General features: G+C 39.2%; 1 protein-coding gene across 3 annotated transcripts in view; it reads right to left on the minus strand.

Moving 5' to 3' along the window:
* Positions 1-21,574, minus strand: part of WRN (WRN RecQ like helicase) — a 121,386-nt gene that overhangs the window by 10,978 nt on the left and 88,834 nt on the right. For all 3 annotated transcript variants that reach the window (XM_084759656.1, XM_084759655.1, XM_084759657.1), the window contains 8 exons: positions 17,873-18,043; positions 17,700-17,797; positions 16,699-16,771; positions 15,849-15,922; positions 10,221-10,296; positions 9,835-9,947; positions 4,331-4,445; positions 1,785-1,916 (listed from right to left, as the gene is read on the minus strand). In XM_084759656.1, the coding sequence (XP_084615782.1) occupies positions 1,785-1,916; positions 4,331-4,445; positions 9,835-9,947; positions 10,221-10,296; positions 15,849-15,922; positions 16,699-16,771; positions 17,700-17,797; positions 17,873-18,043 (852 nt within the window). The remainder of the gene's footprint in view (positions 1-1,784; positions 1,917-4,330; positions 4,446-9,834; positions 9,948-10,220; positions 10,297-15,848; positions 15,923-16,698; positions 16,772-17,699; positions 17,798-17,872; positions 18,044-21,574) is intronic.

Raw genomic sequence — 21,574 nt, forward strand, 5'->3', positions numbered from 1 at the left:
ATGATATTTCTTTCAATATACTTAGAAAGTCTGAATTTAGACTATATGTGTGAATGTTGATTCACTCACAGAGCAGACCATCTACGGCAATATTTTCATCCTTCATAAGTAGGTGTTAAATTGCTTTCATTAAATTTCTACCCTTTTCCATTAAAAAGTATGAACCATGTGTGTATAATATCAGGGTTATTTGATACTAGGCATCAAATTACCTCCAACTAATTGTATTATTGCTTGTCACTAATTAGTCCTCAGATGTGTTTAATTTTGTGGTTAACTAGCAAGACCCTCTTAGGACTCCAGGGAGGTATAGATGATCAACGATCATCTTGCAAAATCAAACACTACTACCTAATACCATAAGACATAAATGAAGATATTTCATTCATCATACCACTGATCAGAAAATGTAATATACTTTATGTATTATTATTGCAACTAGAATATACCTTATTCAAACATTTGGAGCCCATTCCAAACTTTCTTGGTAACCATAGTCAGTTACTGTGTACACTGATCAGAACATTCATATGAGGTATGTTCAACAAGTACATGGTACTGAGTGCTTACACAAGATTCAACTTAAATCCCTACTTACCGTGTATTTTATTCTTAAAATAGCTAATGAAATCATGTAGTTTCTTTGCTAATGTTTTTTCTAGTTTTAAGTAGGGAGCTTGACTATCTAGACATTTAAAGTTAAGGACTGTATGTTTTTATTTCCATCCAACTGTAAGCTAAATAAAGTGCCGTGATACAGGGTGGAGGGGGAAAGCAGGTCCTGATCCACAGGAGCTGTTCCAAACAGCTGACTGTCAGAGAGGCCAGGGATGCAGAGCGGGAGTCTCGTGGTACGCTATTCTAGTGATGTGCTCTCCATCTCGTAGAATCAAAACTCAACAGCATTGAAGACTTACGTTAGAACAGTGAAGAACCATTACTCGTGGCCACTGCTCACAACAATAAGATTTTGTTTTGTTTTGTTTTCCCAGACTTTAACACAGGGTCTCTCTGTGTAGCCTTGGCTGTCCTAGACTCTCTTTGTAGACCAGGCTGGCCTCCAACTCACAGCGATCCCCCTGCCTCTGCCTCTCTGAGTGCTGGGATTAAAGGCACGAGCCACCACTCTGGCTCAGTGATAAGATTTTTAAAAGAGTGTCCAACATAGCTTTGTGGGGAAAACAGAGCAGGGAGTGCTGGAAGATAGAGTGAAAAGTGAATTTTTAGAAAGCTATTTTTGGATCTTTGAGTAACTTCCAGAAGCAGTGTATACATCATCCATGTGTAACAGCATGTTTTCTCAGTTTTGTGCCTTGTTTCTTCGTAACTTAGTGAATTTATTTTCCCCAGCAGTGCTTGAAATAACGCCTAGGGGCTCCCACGTGGAAGGCAAGTGTGCTGCACTGAAGGCGTGGGAGGCTAAAAGCCACACACTCCATAATACAAAAGTTCTCAGATTTCATAGTAAACAGTGTGAAGAATGGCATATCTACATTTGACAGTATTTGATCACATTTTGTCTCTGTGTTTCTTAATAATATGCACACCACTAGTTTTTAACTGGGTTTAAGATGCTTCAGCTATATTTTCCCTGAGCTACAGCTGTGTTCTCTCTAACTGTGATACAGTCTCTGTCAAGATTATTGTGGTCACACTAGACTTGCAGTTGTCACCTGACAGACACAGGCTTACCAGAGGAAGAGAATGCCACTGTGTGTGAAAATTAAAGATGACACTTACTGTACTGTATGACAAGAAGTAACAAACCCCAAGGCAGTGCTTACCAAGGACATTTTCTTTTCCTGGAATAAAGAATATGTGACAGCCATAGACTGTGAGAGTGAACATTCCTTATCTCCCATTTCCTGACTTTCCTTCTGTTCCTCTTGAGGTTTTGTACTGGAAAAGATGTCTGTCTGCAGATTTTAAATATAGCACAGATGATGATGATGATGATGATGATGATATAGTGATAGATATAATATAATACCATTAATGTAATGATCAACATATGACTATGAGGCATAACAGGGAAACATAACACAAAGTCTCTAAATAACAAAGAGTTTTGTGGGGAAAAAAAAAAGAAGTTGATTTTTACATGTTGACTTAAAAAGTTAAATAAGCTAAAGAGCACGCAACAGACTTTCTCACCTTCTCTTTGGCTCATAAGAAAGAATTCAAAAGGAAGCATATAACGTCCTAATTGATGTCTCCAAAGTAATCCCCTAATCCCCTGGAGGCAAAAACTGAACAGAATCAATATACAAGTTTACATACTATTATTACAGAATGGACACACAGATCATAAAGAAACACAATCTCACCATATCTTTGTATGTGAGATATACATAACTATATATATGTATATATATATATATATATATATATATATGTGTGTGTGTGTGTGTGTGTGTGTGTGTGTATACATAAATGCATTTATATTAAAATATGTTATATGATAATTCACTGTAAAACACACGTCCTGACTAGAACTCTGGCCTGTAAGCATCATGTAAACCTGAGATATAGAACTGGATAGATGACTCAGTGGGTAAGGGCATGTGGTGCTCTCCTAGAGGACTTGAGTTTTATGTCCAGCACCTACACATCAGGTGGATCCTATGCACACACACACACACACACACACACACACACACACACACACACACGGATCCTACACACACACATATATACCCACACACACACACAGTACATACAGAATTTAAAAGATGGACTTAAAAACCTTTTTAGATATAGTTCCTTATGAAATATCCAAAAGAAAGAACAGAGAAAAATTAAAAATATAAAATTCATTAAAATACTAGAATTATCTTAAGCTTTAAAATAAAACTGTTTTTTAAACTCACATATAAAAGTCAAATTAAAACAGCATACTCTAGTTATAACAAAGCAAGAAAATAGATAGCTTAATAGTGCAATGAGCCTAGTCTCTTGATGGCAAAACTGGTTTCATCTTGACAAGGTAATTTATCGTGATCTATTATGCAAAGATATGTGAGGAAGTATTTATGGGCTTTGCTTTGAGGACACTTTGTTTCTATATCCTGTTATTTAGGGAGTTCAATAAAAATTTAAATATATTTGAGGCAAATATATTAAAATATTACTGAATATAGTGGCTTTTTATTTATTTAATAAATGTTTTCAATAATGCAGACGAAGTGCAGAAGTCAGTCGTTTTTCTCTCTCCAGAAGATGTGGGGATGTTGTTCATTGTTCATATCTATTATGAAATACAATGAATTTCATACAATTTCTTATAGAAGGCTATGGAAGAGAAATTTTAAAGTTGCCAAAGGTATTCTGTTTCAAAAGAGGAAACAGTATACACAAAAATCAGACATTCCTATGTGGAGCTGGGGATAGTCTTCTGAAGATGACCCAGAGGGCTTGCCCACATGTACCAGGGACAAACAAGCCCATACACTGGCATGGGTACATAATTTCTCTACCACTCCTCACCACTTCCCTGATTTGGGGGCAGAAGTCATTCTTTCTGTGGTTCATATAAGCAAATGGACACCCAGGGAAAGAAAAGAAACTGTCACATTCACAATGTAAAGCACAGAGCTGAAGTCTTGGTCCCTGACTCTGAGGCCGGCAGTCTTCACAGACTCTGACGATCCCATCTCACAGTGTGGTTCACACAGGAGTTTGAAGAAAAACAAACAAACAGTCCTTGTGGAAACAATCACTTATGGTGACTTAAGAAATTAAGTAATGACATGAGGAACACACTACAAAGACTGAGGAGAATAAAATGAACACTATCTAACAGAGAAGGATCGCATTACAGGAAGGGCCACTGATTAGGGCACATGCCAAAACGTACAAAAACCAAAGTGGCTAGGTTCCTTTCCAACTAACAGCTACATATATACATAGCTCCAATTTTAAACTACCATATTGGAGAACTTGTCAGCCAAAATACAATACTTATCCAAACTTAAAATAAAAATTTTTAATTACATAGACATGTACATAGATGGCTACCTTAGCATCACCAACAGAGACAGGTAGCCACCAGGCATGGTGACCACTGGAAAACTGGCACAGGAATCCAAGTTCAATCTCAAATGGGCTCTATGGTCAATTCCAGCGAAGTGTAGGCTACAAAGGGAGATCTTGTCTCAATTAATTTTGAGAAGTATGTAGCTAACATGTTGTCACAACCATTTGCTGTAAAAGCATCTGAGCTCATTTTCTAAGTGTCCAGGTGGAAATGCAAATCAAGGGAGAACATGTTGCCTCTGAAATGGTCAAACGTGTTATTCTCTATGAGCTTCTGTAAACCAGCATATTTTACCTGAACACTGTTCACTTGACAGAAATCTTTGATGATTTCCAACAGAGGGCCCAACAGAGTAGCTTTGCCTTCAGAGACACCATCAATCTGTTTCACATTTTCAACAGTAGTTGGTCTGTTGTTTATAAACAAAAGAGAAAGAATTATGATAAAGCCACCGAGTCAGCATCACTCCAAGACTACAGCTGATGCTCAGACTCGCATTTCACTCAATACTTGTATGTTTTTCTACAATCAAAACCAGTGCTTTATACAAAAAGCCACACCTCATAATTGCTTTCTCTACCTTTGTCCACTGATAGATTTGCTATGTAAACAATTAACAAATAAAGGCACCACTTCTATCACCACAAAATCCAGTGCTAGTACTAACTGGTGAAGAGATCGTTATCAGAAAAGAATACGCTAATACCAGTACTCCACTTAGTTACCCATATTATTCACAGAAATGAGGTTCTAATGGGGTGGTAAGAAACACTAAGACACTCAGAAGAAAGTCTCATTCATATTTCATCCCTGGTAACAGTCAGCTGGCTCACTAGGCCTTTAAGTTGATGGGTTTATTTAAGTCTTTGTTTCTTGAACTGCAGATCTGCTTTAAGTCCATGCTGCCAGTTTGAACAGCTACATGTTAAATGCCCTTATGATACAGCTTCTATGGTGCACTTTGAAACCTACATGCTACCCTCATGGAATCTAAGGCTCAATTTTTCCCCATTACGTCCAATATCCAAGACAATATAATGTCTTCTTTCTGAAATCTACCAATCTAATTAGTGATTACTTCATATCTTTTTTTTTTTTTTTTTTTTTTTTTTTGCATACTCAGTCAATTTATTATAGATTAAATTCCCCTAAACAATTATATACAATTATTTTTTTTTTAATTAATTTATTCATATTACATCTTGATTGTTAGCCCTTCCCCTGTTTCCTCCCATTCCTCCCTCCCTCCCACTTCCCCCCTTCTCCCCTCCCCTATGTCTGTGATTGAGGGAGACTTCTTCCCCCTATGTATGCTCTAAGATTATTGAGTCTCTTCTTGGTAACTTGCTATCCTTCTTCTGAGTGCCACCAGGCCTCCCCATCCAGGGGACATGGTCAGAAAAGGGGCACCAGAGTTCACGTGAGAATCAGATCTCACTCTCCACTCAACAGTGGAGAATATCGTGTTCGTCGGCTAGGTCTTGGTAGGGGTTCGAAGTTTACTGCCTATTTCTCCTTGGCTGGTGCCTTAGTTTGAGGAGGACCCCAGGACCCAGATCTGCCTGTCATAAAGTTCTTCTTGTAGGTTTCCAGGACCCTGTGGGTCCTGTTATTTCCCCATTCTTCCATGCTACTCTCGCCTAAAGTCTCAATAGGATGTCCTCTCCTCTGACCCACTTTCTTGGTAAGTAAGGTTTTTCATGGGACGTATCCCTTGGACTAGTATTTTGATATAAGTGAGTATATACCGTTTGTCTCTTTTTGCTTCTGGGTGAACTCACTCATTATGATAATTTCTAGGTCAATCCATTTGTCCACAAATTTCGGGAATTCCTCGTTTTTAATAGCTGAGTAATACTCCATAGTGTAAATGTACCATAGTTTCTTAGTCCATTCTTCTACTGAGGGACACTTAGGCTGTTTCCATGTTCTGGCTATTGTGTATAAAGCAGCTATGAACATGGTTGAGCATATGTCCCTGTTGTGTGTTCGAGCATTTTCTGGGTATATTCCAAGGAGTGGGATAGCTGGGTCTTGAGGAAGCCCTATTCCCATTTTTCTGAGAAAACGCCAGATAGCTTTCCAAAGTGGTTGTACTAGTTTGCATTCCCACCAGCAGTGAAGGAGTGTTCCTCTCTCTCCACATCCTCGCCAACATGTGGTGTCATTTGAGTTTTTGATCTTAGCCATTCTGATGGGTGTAAGATGGAATCTCAGTGTCGTTTTGATTTGCATTTCTCTGATGCCTAACGAGGATGAGCATTTCTTTAAGTGTTTCTCAGCCATTTGATATTCCTCTGTTGAGAATTCTCTGTTTAGTTCTAAGCCCCATTTTGCAATTGGGTTGTTTGGTTTTGTGGTGTTTAATTTCTTGAGTTCTTTATATATTTTGGATATTAAACCTTTGTCAGATGAAGGGTTGGTGAAGATCTTTTCCCAGTCAGTAGGCTGTCGCTTTGTTCTCTTGACAGTGTCTGCTGCCTTACAGAAGCTTCTCAGCCTCATAAGGTCCCATTTATTAATTGTTGACATTAAGGCCTGGGCTGTGGGTGTACTGTTCAGGAAGTTGTTTCCTGCGCCTATGTGTCCCAGGCTCTTCCCCACTTTTTCCTCTAACTGAGTTAATGTCTCTGGTTTTAAGTTGAGGTCTTTAATCCACTTGGACTTGAGTTTTGTGCATGGTGACAAATAAGGGTCTAATTGCATTTTTCTACATGTAGACATCCAGTTAGACCAGCACCATTTGTTGAAGATGCTATCATTTTTCCATTGAATAGATTTGGCTTCTTTGTCAAAAATCAAGTGAGCAAATGTGTGTGGGTTCATCTCCGGGTCTTCAATTCGATTCCATTGATCCACCAGCCTATTACTTTGCCAGTACCATGCTGTTTTAATTACTGTTGCTCTGTAGTACAGCTTGAGATCAGGTATGGAGATTCCTCCGGAGGATCTTTTATTGTATAGGATTGTTTTTGCTATTCTGGGTTTTTTATTTCTCCATATGAATTTGAGAATTAATCTTTCAATATCTTCAAAATATTTTGTAGGTATTTTGATAGGGATTGCATTGAATTTGTAAATTGCTTTTGGTAAGATGGCCATTTTTACTATGTTAATTCTCCCGATCCATGAACAAGGTAAATCCCTCCATCTTCTGATGTCATTTTCAATCTCTTTCTTCAAAGGTTTGAAGTTTTTTTCAAATAAGTCCTTCACTTGCTTGGTTAAAGTTATTCCTAGATATTTTATATTGTTTGTGGCTATCGTGAAGGGAGTAGTTTTCCTAATTTCTTCCTCTGCCTGTTTGTCATTTGTATACAGAAAGGCTACTGACTTTTTCGAGTTTATTTTGTATCCTGCCAATTTGCTGAAGGTGTTTATCAGCTGCAGGAGTTCTCTGGTGGAATTTTGGGGATCGCTTATGTACACTATCATATCATCTGCAAATAGGGATAATTTGACTTCTTCCTTTCCCATTTGGATCCCCATGATCTCCTTTTGATGTCTTATTGCTCTGGCTAGAACTTCAAGAACTATATTGAAGAGATATGGGGACAGAGGGCAGCCTTGTCTGGTTCCCGATTTTAGAGGGATTTCCTTGAGTATCTCTCCATTTAATTTAATGTTGGCTGTTGGTTTGCTGTAAATAGCCTTTATTATGTTTAGATAAGTGCCTTGTATTCCCGATCTCTCCAGAACTTTAAACATAAATGGGTGTTGGATTTTGTCAAATGCTTTTTCTGCATCAAGAGAGATGATCATGTGGTTTTTCTCTTTCAGTTTGTTTATATGATGGATTACATTGATGGATTTCCGTATGTTAAACCATCCCTGCATGCCTGGAATGAATCCTACCTGGTCATGGTGGATAATGTCTTTGATATGCTGTTGTAATCGCTTTGCGAGTATTTTGTTGAGTATTTTTGCATCAATGTTCATAAGAGAAATTGGTCTGAAATTCTCTTTTTTTGTTGGGTCTTTGTGAGGTTTAGGTATCAATGTAATTGTGGCCTCATAGAAGGAATTTGGTAATGTTCCGTCCATTTCTATCTTTCGGAATAGCTTGACTAGTATCGGTATTAACTCCTCTTTGAAGGACTGGTAGAATTCTGCGCTGAAGCCATCTGGCCCTGGACTTTTTTTGGTTGGAAGACTATCAATGGTTGCTTCTATTTCTATAGGCGAAATAGGGCTATTTAATTTGTTTATCTGGTCTTGGTTCAATTTTGGCAAATGGAATCGGTCGAGAAATTTGTCCATTTCCCTTAAATTTTCGAATTTTGTGGCATAAATGCCTTTAAAGTAGGTTCTTACGATTCTTTGTATTTCTTCAGTATCTGTTGTTATGTCTCCCTTTTCATTTCTGATTTTGTTAATTTGGATAGTGTTTCTCTGTCTTTTCGTTAGGTTGGCTAACGGTTTGTCTATCTTGTTAATTTTCTCAAAGAACCAGCTCTTGGTTTTGTTGATTCTTTGGATTGTTCTCTTTGTTTCTAATTTATTGATTTCAGCCCTGAGTTTGATTATTTCTAGGCGTCTACTCCTCTTGGGTGTTTCTGCTTCTTTTTTTTCGAGAGCTTCCAGATGTGTTGTTAAGTTGTTTATGTGGGATGATTCCATTTTCTTTTTAAAGGCACTTAGTGCTATAAATTTTCCTCTTAGCACTGCTTTCAGTGTGTCCCACAAATTTGAATATGTTGTTCCATCATTTTCATTGAGTTTCAGGAAGTCTTTAATTTCTTCCCTTATTTCTTCCATGACCCATGTGTCATTAAGTAGAAAGTTGTTTAGTTTCCACGTGTTAGATTACTTCATATCTTAAGCATATTCTCTGAATAGTGAAGTGTCATCTTAGAATATTTATTTAACAAAATAGTAATAGTAACATGAAAGCTACTATATGTTATTCTTAGAACATCCTGCATTAAAGCAATCCCTATTAAGTGAAATTTAGTGTCAGAAAAAAAAGCTTTAAAGGAACCAAACGGCAAAACATTGGAAGTCCATCCTAAGTGTACTGAACACCTTGTTCTTCTGATGTTAACGTCATAACGAAGGGCTAAAGTAGTAGTGTCATTCACAGAGTTTAAGCCCTAATGTAGTATTTGTTTACAGCTAATTATATAGAAAAGTATCCACCATACAAGCAACTTTAGCATTCACCTGAAAGCTCTGATAAGTACAAGGGGGAGGATTATTTGTCTGATTAAGACAATAGGGACCATGACGGAAGAAACTGTAATTAAGCCAGACTTAGGAAGAATTGTAAAGAATCAAGAAATTCAAGGCAGAAACGACATACATGAAAGTGAGGGGACAGTGCCCAGCAAGGGTAAGCAACTTAGGTCATAGAAATCACCCCACACTCTGTCCTGAAGTGAAAACATTGGTTTAAGCCAACGAATACAAGGGTTCGCATTCCAAGCCAAAGAAGTCAAGACCATGTAATTAATTTGTTATTAAGTTACCAGATGTGAGGGAGTGGCCAGCTAAGGTCTGAAATAACAACAGGGAGAAAAGCTGGGCCTGAGAGACACAGAGTGTCTAAATGAAGAGTTAAAGGTATTTAAATAAGAGGAATAAAAAGATGACATCAGCCACAGAGGGTGAGAGGCTGACGGATGTGGTTTTATAAATACGATTCACTCACAGGGAGACAGGGTGTCTGAGATAGCACTGCAGCATGGGCAACGAATGTGACAGTTGCATCACAGGCTGAAGCCATGACACACTACTATCTAATGATATGTTTTTAGAACTCTATTATATCAAAGAGAATTGAAACGTCAACTGTTTACCTCATTTTGGCCATATCCAGCAGAGTCTTGTTTGTTGCTAGAATTGCCGGCGGAACATCCATGTTATTAGCATGTTTCTGCCTAGCTTCCACCAACTTGGCATATAACACAATCTAGCAAGACAGAAACAAACAAACAAACAAAACAAAACAAAAAAACAGCTGTGCATTTAAAACACACTTACAAATAAGATGCCTTTACTTTTAGAACTCTAAGCACTACCTTTTTCCCTTAAGATGAGCTGCGCTGATGTCTATCAGAGTATTAGCAGCCTATTCATAAGCTAACCATCCCTCCCCACACACACACTCACACGCACGCATGCACACACTCACACGCATGCACACACTCACACGCATGCACACACGCACACACACACGCCTTACCCGAGTGTCCACCTCTTGGGATGAAATGACCGGTTCTGGGGAGCTGTAAGATGTCCCTGGTAACTGCATCAAGACACTAAAATTTTAAAAAGAAAATAAATACACTTTTCTTCTTTCCTCATTAACTTTTATTTCATACTCTAAATAAGATTCTTTCCTAAACTAGCGTGTATTCTTTACAATACCCATGAGAAAATTTGTCCTTCAACTGCAACAGCCTAGATATTGAACAGTTTGGATCCGATAATTTATTAAAATGCTACAGTTAAAAGTACCATTTGGTTCTTTCACAGTGGCTGAAGGAGGGCATCTACCAATCTTCCTTCTCAGCCATGTGATGGATACAAAATATTGCTTATCCACAGGAAAGAAAACACTTTGCTAACCAATGGAAACAGTTTGTTCTTCCTGAGAAATCACCGATTCTGTTTACTAGGCAGCATTAGCAAAGAATCAATACAGTTACCCAGATTTTTTTTTTCAAAATCAAACAAATATATGACAAAAGACATAATTGGGATTCTTCAAAAACTGTAGCAAATGTATCAAATTTCAAGAAAGGAAATGTCCTGCGATGCAAACTAGATCTGTCATAAGAAGCGTTTCTCACTGATAGGTTAATTATAAATGGGAAAAGCTACAAAAATGAAATTATATAAGATAGGCTTTGATAAAAGATGTCAGATATACATTTCTACTTCTTGAAAATAAGACAGTGGGTGTGTTTAGCATCCCAGAAATATTTGTAAATTTCAACCCAAGAATTCAGTAATTACAATATAAAGAATTCATTCCCACATTTATCAAGTCCTAACATGTATATTAAATTGACTCGCACCTGACAAAACATAAGCAGTTCAAAGAAATACCAAATTAGTAAAGAAAATGATGAATGTCGGGATTGAAACTTGTGTTTTCTATTTACTGTATATGTGTGCATGCATGGCACAGTATATGCATGTAGGTCTCAGGAGGAAGTGAGGGAGCCAGTGCCCTCCGCCCACCTCTCCACTGGCGCGGGGAATCAGGCTCAGGTCATCCCTCATTCATCTCATAGGCCCGATTTAGCTTCTACCTTGTTTTCATTAATGACAGGCTATTTGCGTGCATCTTTTACTAAGTCAAATCATACCAGCATATTCTCTTGCAAAATTCTAAGTGATATCACTAACATAGAAATGGACACAGAAAAAGTTCAATAAAAATATGCTGTAAGATGCAGAGACTCGCAGCCAAACAATAGGCCGAGCATGGGGAGTTTTGTCAAAGAGTAAGAGGAAGGATTAAGCAACCAGGTCAAGGACACCAGGAGAAGACCTGCAGAGTAAACTAGCCGAGGCCCATGGGGCTCACAAAGAATAAACCTAGGCTGGGCCTAGATCCCCTACACATAATGTAGCAGATGTGCAACATGGTCAACACGTGGGTTCCCTAACAATGGAGCAGGGGCTGTCTCTGACTCTGTTGCCTGCCTTTGCATCCCTTCCCCTTAGCTGGGCTGCCTTGTCTGGCCTCTGTGGAAGAGGATGCTCTTAGTCCTGCTGGGACTTGACGTGCCAGGGTGGGTTTATAGCCCTTAGGGGCCTCCCCTTCTCTGAGAAGATGGAGAGGGGAGAATGAAGGAGAGTGGGGCGTGAGGGTGGGACTGGAGGAAGGGGGGACACTGGGATCAGGCTGTAAAGTGATCCCAGTAAAATAAAAATTTTAAAAATGTGCTGTAAAAGGCAAGACAAGGGAAGCAGTCAGAGCCTGCCTCAGTGGTGGTACTGATTGGCAGGTTGGCGAGATCTGAAGTTACACAGGCAGTAGGCAATGGGGTACTTGCTTAGATCTTAATTAGCCCAAGCTAAACGAAATGAGAAGACTCCCCTGCAATCTGGGAATTCCCAGACTAGGCAGGAACTGAGTATGAATAGTCATTTCCCTCTGCTGCTGACTACAGATGCAGTGAGCTGCTCCAGTGCTACCATGGTAGAGCATCCTCCAAACGAGAGCCCACGTGCTACAGATGCAGTGAGCTGCTCCAGTGCCCGCTACCATGGTAATGCACCCTCCAAACAGCAGCCCATGTGCTACAGATGCAGTGAGCTGCTCCAGTGCTACCATGGTAGAGCATCCTCCAAACAAGAGCCCACGTGCTACAGATGCAGTGAGCTGCTCCAGTGCTACCATGGTAGAGCATCCTTCAAACAAGAGCCCACGTGCTACAGATACAGTGAGCTGCTCCAGTGCTACCATGGTAGAGCATCCTCCAAACAACAACAGCCCATGGGCTACAGATGCAGTGAGTTGCTCCAGTGCTACCATGGTAGAGCATCCTCCAAACGAGAGCCCGCGTGCTACAGATGCAGTGAGCTGCTCCAGTGCCTGCTACCATGGTAATGCACCCTCAAAATGAGAGCGGACATGCACTCTACCTTCCCTAAGCTGCTCTTGTCAGGTGCTTTGCCCCAGATGCACAGAAAATAACAAAGTTTTCTACCAAAGAAAAGCTCAGGAGCAGGTGGATTCACTGCTGAACTCTACCAAATCCAAAACAAGCCAACAGCAATGCTCCTCAAACTGCTCCACACAATAGAAAGATAAAGAACACCACCTAACACACACAGTGAAGCTAGCATTACCATGCCAAAACAAGATGAGGATGTGCACCGAGAGAGAGACAGAGACAGCAGACACAGAGAAAGAGACAGAGACAGAGACAGACACAGAGATAGACACAGAGACAGAGACAGACACAGAGATAGAGACAGAGACAGAGACAGACACAGAGATAGAGACAGAGACAGAGACAGACACAGAGATAGAGACAGAGACAGAGACAGACACAGAGATAGAGACAGAGACAGAGACAGACAGAGAGATTATAGAGCAACATCTATGATAAACATAAATGCAAAAATAAACCTGCAAACAAAATTCAAGAACACACAAGGTCATAGTGTGGCTTACATTCCAGGGGTACAATGATGGTTCAACACAATAAATGTAAAATACACATAAAAATACTCAAGGACACTCTCTAGTTCACATGATCATCTCGGTGTTTACAGGAAAAAAAAAAAAAACTCTGACAAAGCTCAATAGCCCTCATTTGAAAAGCCCTTAAGAAACTACAAAGAGAAGGAACAAACCTTAACATAATGAAGCTACATACAGTAAATTTACAGCCAATATTATAATAAATGAGGGAAAAATGAAAAGACATCCTCTAAAATCAGGAATGAGACAAAGGTCCCTAGTTTTTCCATTCTCATTCAATAGAGTGCTAAAAGGCTAAGCTAGAGCAGCAAAAAGAAAGGAAGAAAAGGGCATTAGTAGAACAGAAAAAAGTAAAACCACTCCTACTTGCAGATACAATCCTAATTTTTAAAGACCTTAATGACTCTACCAGGAAGCTCTCAGATCTGAGAAACATTTTTTCAGCTACTAAGTAGATTGCAAAATGAACATACTAAAGGCATTAGCTTCTCTACACCTCAAATAAAGAACTTGATTAAGGGTCAGGGCAAGACACAGGCATGGTGTCATATTCCTTTAATCCCAGCACTCAGGGAGGCAGAGGCAGGCAATCTCTGTGAGTTCAAGGCCAGCCTGGTCTAAAAAGCAAGTTTAGGACAGCCAAGGCTGTTACACAGAGACGCCCTGTCTCGAAAAACCTAATAAAAAAGAGTGGGGGCTAGTAGCATCCAAAACCTAGGAATAAAACCTACCAAGGAAGTGAAAGCCTTCTGCAACTTTAAACTTTGAAGAAAAAGTGGAAGACATTATAAAATGGAACAATCTCCAACACACACATTGGCAGAATATGGTGACAATAAGTAAGTTACAGAAACAGATCTAAAACTCAACACAATCCACCATTAAATGCTTAAAAGAAGTTCTTCATAGAAAGAGAAAAAAATCCTAAAATTCAAAGAGAAGCAAAATGACTCCAACCAGCAAAAGCCATCCGGAGCAGAAGGCAGACTGGAGACATTGCAATAGCTGATCTCAAATTATACTACACAGGTAAAGTACAAGCAAGCAAGCAATCACGACTCTCGCACAAAAACAGACACATGGATCAAGGAAATACAATGGCAGAATTAAACTCACAGCTATAGTTACCTGATTTTTTAAAATAAAGGCGTCAAAAACATACAGTGGGGGGAAAAAAGCAAAGAATGCTAGGAAAACTGGAGACAGACAGACAGACAAACACAACCTAATGGTGTATTCTTCCCTAGCAAAGACCGCCTCTTCTGCTCCCAGTTTTCCTCAGTTTCAGCCTTTATCCTTTATAAAATGCTAGAGTCTAAATGGTCATTTTAAAAGGTTTTATGTTTTTTTACTAATAATGTGTAGGAATGTTTTGCCTAGGTGTATGTATGCTCACCACATGTATCTAGTACCCACAGAAATCAGGTGAGGGCAGGCATGAGATCGCTTGAAACTGGAGTTACATATATTGTGAGCCACCATCTGGGTGCTGGAAACTGACCCCTGGTCCTCTGCTCTAAACCACAGCCCCATTTTATAGTTCTATATAGACCATTCTCTGTATGTCCGTCCCATTGAGTTATTAACATCAGGGAAATGTAAAGTCAACATCGTCAATATTCCCCTTGGATCCAGGGGCCTAAAAGGATGCCTGTGTTACAAAGCAGCCAGTAAAAACACAGTTATCAGTACATGTAGGAATGCTTCATGATACTGTATGGACACTGTCATATATACTTATTAAAGTTTGTACTTAAATAAAACATTAGTAATCGCATCTCCTACAACCAAACAAAATGAAATTAAGATAAGGAAATTAATATTGTAGTAAATGTTTTATAAGATCCAAAGTAGTGTTATCTATATGAGCAAAGCACAGAAAGTTTGTGCATCTTGGAGATCATCTACTTTAACCTGATATGAATATAAGCCCAGCCCATTTCATCTTTGTGCATAATGTAAGGCATGACACTGCTATTATCCTACCCTAACACAGGATATTAGATTCTATACACTTTGCATACTTCTATTATGTCAGCAAGTCGCATAGTAAGATTAAATTATGAGCAGCTGGGTTTGTAGCTTAGTGGTGGAGTGCATATCCGGCACGTCCAGGTCCTGGGCTCCAGCTCCGGCACAAGAAAACACAACATTAAAACCACAACGGGTCTTTTAGCTTTACTCTTTAACAATTTTTAAATTTCCAGTCTTATTGCTATAATACCTGTATTTGAAAATGGGTTGGGAATATGTATTCCCAAATACATAACAGTGGTTAAATGCTAGAGGTAGACAGATAAAGATGTGAGCCAGCAATGCCGTTAGTGACACAGTCATGAGCAAGTTGGTTAATGGCCCGGCCTTGGTACATTGGCCTTCAGAATGAGAATAATAGCAGCTACTTTAGGAAACAGGTGCATTGAGTGCGTAGCATTTTACTACAAAGTTCTGTAAACAGAGGTGCCCAACTTCCCACATGTCTGCTTCAGTCATTCAAAAACTACAGAGGATGTGTTTTTAAATATTTTTTTGTTTTGCAGTGATGCAGCCCAACATCTGATAGTCCTTTTTCTTCATGGAAGAAAGAAAAATAACAGTATCTATAATGTAAGCAAATATAATAAAATTAAAATTCAAACTCTGTACCTTTTTTTAGGAACGTCACTCCCAGAAGAAATTTTCTCAGGCACTTTGTAAGAATACATTCTCTCCAAATTAGACTATTTTCCACAAATAAAGTCCATTAAAAAAAAAAAAAGAAATTACAAAGACAGTTAAATATAAAGAAAATAAGATTTAAAAACCTCATACTAACAATTTCCCCCTAAGCAAACAACTCTTCAAGTAAACAAGCTACTGAGCCACTACCATTTAAGACTAAAGTTTTAAAGACAGTTTAAAGAGTAAATAATTCGAAGTATGTCCTGAGACACAGAGCCTAAGGTACAAATGTGATTCAACTCCATATCGACACTCTTGACAAGGAGAAATGGTATACTGGAAGATTTAACTCACCATTTGCCTATCTCTGTGTTCTAATTAACTAAAGATAGGCTGTGCATAGAGACGCTGTAGGAGTTTCTAAGACACTAACAACAACAGATAGATAGATAGATAGATAGATAGATAGATAGATAGATATCCATTTGCAGATGGGATGGGTGTGTATGTGTACACGTGTGTAGTTTTAATGAGCATATTTAGGAATTACACTTACTTATTAGCTATAAGTATCATAATACATTAAAAGCTTGAGGAGAAATGATTTATAAAATAAGCTTAAAAGGAAAGATAAATTACTCTGTGAAATACTTCTATTTATTGCTCAAGAAATCATAGATATCATATTTTTATTCTTGTCACACACTTTCTCTTTGTAGTTTATGATTTTCATATGTCCCATTCTTAGGACTTGCAGCAATGCAAATCTGAGGCTTTAAACCAGGAGTTGCCTCCATGAAAAACGAGATAGTAAGACCCACCCTTGAAAACAAACCTGCTCTGTAGTTAATCCAATTGGTTTTTGATTAAAGGAATGTTGCTTCGTTTCTGACCATACGGGATTAGAACTGAAAAAGAGTAAAATAAAAATACCTCCTAAGTTACAATGGAATCTATGATTTATGAGTAATGAATTACTCTCAGAGAAACAGAGATTATATTACCCTTTACGAATTGATATTAAGAAAACAAAAAACAAACAAACAAACAAAAATCAGATTTCCCCAAAAAGAAAGAGGTTTCAAAGAACAGAAAAAAAAAGATTCAGAATAATATTTGCACTGATACTTTTAAAAGGCAGCAGGCATATTACCTTCCTATGCCTATAGTAGGGAGGTATGGGTCACTAATTGTTTAGCCTTGCCCTCATGCTGCCTAAGCAATAGACAAGAAGCTTGCCTTTCTCCTTTTATTCTATGTGGCTAGGGTGTGACTGTAATCATATACATTCATATATTAATTTCAATATAATAGCAGAATATACAAAAGCACAGAAATCTTAAGAAAATAATCGCAAGTCCTTTTCATCTTTGCACCATATTGTATTGCATGGTACAAATATAAAAAGTAAATATAAGCCAGGCGACGGTGGCCTATGCCTTTATTCCCAGCAGAGGTGGGAGGATTTCTGTGAGTTCGAGGCCAGCTTTGGTCTGCAGAACGAGTTTCAGGATGGACAGGGCTATGCAGAAAAACTCCATCTTGAAAAACTAAAAAGAATTTAAAAAAAAATTTTTTTTTAAGTACAATATGGAGGACTTCCGCAAGCCTGTTTTCTTCTGTAAGGAACACTTCTTTAACCTCATCTTGGAAAGCAGCTTTGTATGTATTGTAGTCAGACACTTGACATCAACCAGGAAAGTGTTCTATAATTTACCCTTCCCAGTGGCATAAAGGGAGACAACTGGTTTTCCCTGTACAATGTCTATAAACTGCTAGCATTTGAATCCCTTAAACAAAACTAAAAGTTAACGGGGAGGGGGGTGAGAAAAGAACCTTGGCAGAAGACCGCTCCTCGGACACATCTCTTCATTAACTTGAAGGATAAGGCTGGGAGAAGACTGCAACTCCGCTTCGCGAAGCCATTTTCTACCCTATCAAAAGCAAGAAGACTCTTAACACACAGTGGGAAGAACTGAGTCCAACAGGGACATCTCTGGACTGTTTACCTGCTTTGTGAGGGAGCAAGTCTTTACAAATTTGTTTTGCGTGGGCACTTCTACTAAGAACCCTTCAGCTAGGAGATGATGAAAAAGGCTCTTCCACCAACTCTCTGCTTGCTCCTTGCCAGTGCCAAAAAACCTGTGACCTCGGTATTTATCAGGAAGACGCTGAGAATTCTGAAAAAGGGAAATAAAGTGCCTATAAACATTTTCTCAAACAAACAAGGCCAAATAAAGCAAAAGCCTGCCAAGCAACTCTTCAGGCTTAAAAACAAATATTAGCTTTTAAACCTCTCAGGTTTTTATGCTCCACCTTTTTTATCTGAACACTGAATTGATGAATATGTCATGAAAATAGTCTATTGTTTTAAATATAGAAAAATCCTCACATAATTCAGATGTTATTTCCCAGTGGGTAAGTTTGGATATGTGTCTGGACTATTTCACCTTTGCTATTACAACTCTGATGACCAGTTTTAAAAATGATCACAACTACAGCTCAAGTCTAGAACATGTGTGGTAACGAGCACTGTGTCCTGAGGGCGGTGGGAACACCTACGGATTCCGCGGCATGGCCTCCTCTCACTGCGCTTTTGCTGACAGCACAGTACAAAGCTCCCTTAACTGCTGATCACTTGAGACACCAGTGAAAACAGTGCGTGCTGAGCAGCTGCTGTTATGGTACTAACACTTTTTCTGAATGCTGGCAGAATTTTCTCTTGAGCCTCCCCACGCATGACGGCCTCGATACATTAGGAAGTTGTCCTGTGGCAGAGAAGGTTCTGGCCACCCTGACTCTGTCTGTAGAAACACTCTGTGCTCGTTTCATCCTCCGCCCACCCATCTCATGCTTCCCATCCATCCCAATGCTTGAAATGGGCATGGTGGCATAGATCACACAGCATCACAGAAAATGACTTGTGCGTGATGCACTCGGGATGATCATGATTGACTAAAATTCATCTGTCATTATAACCCCCATCCACTGTGCCCTCTATTACACAAAATGGAAAGTCACAAACATGTCTCTGGAGCTCTCTTTTGTCTAGAATTCTGAACGTGGTTTAAGTTCTCTTAAGCAGAATGTACTAGCAGGATGCGAGACAAAGGCTACTCCTCTGCAATATGTGCAAGCATGCATGACTGCAGAGGGTCACACATGATTGTGACCCAAGCAGTGTTAGGATCTGAATGGAAATACAGTGCTCACAGGCTCATGCCTTTGGAAAACTGGTCCTCAGCCGGAGATACTCTTTTGAGAGGCTGCGGAACCCGGGGAGATGGAGGCAGGGCTGGGGGAAATGGATCACTGGCGGCAGATCTCAGAGTTACAGCCTCCTCCGCTTCCAATCTGCTACCATGATATGGCCAGCTGCAAGTTCCCAGGGCGAGGGACAAATCCACGTGAAGGTCTTCCTCCCTGGCCTGAGAGACAGTATCCTGTGACTCACAATCCAAAATAAACTTCCCCCTTAGGTCACTTCAGCAGGCATCTGGTCTTCATGACGAGAAAGGTAACTAATACAGGGAAGAGTGGTGTCCTTTCCTCACTGTAAGCCATGTGGATGTTAACCTCACTGTGGGTCAACTGGAAAATGTTTCTGAAGTCAAACACATGCCAGGTAAATGCATTTTAAGCACTAATATACAATATGGAGACTACAATTATCAGAGTGCACTGTGATTGCCCCTGACAAAGGAATGCATTTCAGACATCCATGCCAAATAAACAGCATATGTAAAAGATGTTATTTTAACGATAGCAACCATTTTGATATACATGTAGTCCATAATATTCTTTATCAGTATGCAATCAGCTTTCCCTGACCAGCCATTAAGAGCTAGTGGGGCTTACCTTTATAGCAGGAGATTCTATTGTTTAGAAATAACACCAAAAGTATTAAGTTGCCCAACTAGCATTTCTAGCTTTCTTACCTTTTTTCTTCCTAAGCAGAAAAAAACTGAAATTGAACGTACACATTTACTGGAATGAAGTGATGAGGCTTTTCCTAATTAGTAGAAAGTACCTCTTCCCTTTAAGATCAATAATCATTGCGAATACTGTGTATGTAAATAAATTTATATAATCATGTTTCCATGGTAACCACCAGGCAGAGAATGAACCCTATTTATTCCTTCATATATTACATCTTTGTTTTTAAAGCACTTTTCTCGTATAAGTAGAAGCTCAAACTAAACTGGGCAATTGGTTTTAAAACAGTACAATAAAGATTTTATTAAAATTTTTGTTTAATGTGTCGTAGTATTTTCCTGTATGTATGTAGGTGTGCATGTATGTATGCATGTATTGCATCATGTGCATGCCCTGCCTATGGAAGCCAGAAGAAGGCAGTTTCCTCCCCATCTGGGGTTACATAAGACTGTGAGCTGCCATGTGGATTCTAGCCACCCAACCGAGATCCTCTGAAAGAGCAGCTCTGAACCACTAAACCATCTCTCCAGCCCCACAATAAAGCTTTGGACAAATATATAATGACATCTTACTCTAAGCAAGACATCCTTGTTTACTGCCTAAATGTTCTAGTTAATTTAATTTTCCAAGTTATCCACTGAATCCACTAAATCACCAAAGCTACTTAGAATGAGAAAGTCATAACAGAGAGAATATAGTTTCTATTTTGCCAGCTTTAGCTCTGAGAACCTATATATAGTTCCATTGAATATAATCTTGAAAAGGGATATATTCATAGTGTACTTTTCTTTAAAAGTCAACTTGAAAAAATAAGGTTCAAAAAGGTGACATATTACAGAGTGCAGAACCCAAGAACTGATGAATAAAAAGGCTAGAGTAAAGACAGCTGGTGGGCAGGGCACCCCACGCAAAGGGAGAGTTTTTGTAGAGGCAAAACCTTTGTATTAGCCTCTGGTACAATAGAAAATGGGGAAGAGAGATGAAAACCTGCCACTTCTTCAAATTAACTTCTTCAAAAACTAATTTTCTTTTTGAAGTAAGTTTTTTTTCCTTACTACAAATGGCATTATCTTTTATCATTCTTCCCACTTTCTGTGTCCAAATGTCTACATCAACTATATTCCTCACACCTACTGAATCCCCCGGTGACATCTTCACAAACTTCTCTTTCCAAATTTCAGTAACAGTTCCCAGCCACCCATATGTTAGGTGTGGGATACCTACTTTCAAACTGTTGCTCAGTTTGTCCTTTAGACACCCCCTCCCCCTGAACAATACAGGGTACTGCTGCTGCTTTGGATTTCCCATGAGAACATGGTAGCAAGGCTGTACAGGCTTTGGTCACAGGACATGCAGAATCCACAGTGGTACTGACCAGGAAGCTTCCTTTCTACTGGCTACCTTTCATAGTACCACAAGGTGCTATGCAGGCTGCTGGGGGAAGGCAAGTCATCAAGCCTATTAATCCTGTGCACTAAAATAACACCCACCATGGCCAGGTATGCCCATGGGTACAAGAGTGGTGTGGCTATTACAGGGGTAACCAAGCACTTTCTGAGAGGACTGAAGTATTTTCCCCTCCCCACCACTCCCATGCCCACTCCAAGGGAGGAAATACAGACATGATACTGTAAAGCTGGCCAGAACACTTAGCCAGGGAGCTCACAGGCCCCAGGGGTGAATCTATTACTATTATTTTGCTAAACTAATATAGTATTAAACTTGCCTCTAAAGTCCTATCCCTATATCCATAGATTAGTGCCACTCTCAAGTCT

Source organism: Acomys minous (genome assembly GCF_964271855.1).
Source record: "Acomys minous genome assembly, chromosome: 15".
Taxonomy (NCBI): Eukaryota; Metazoa; Chordata; class Mammalia; order Rodentia; family Muridae; genus Acomys; species Acomys minous.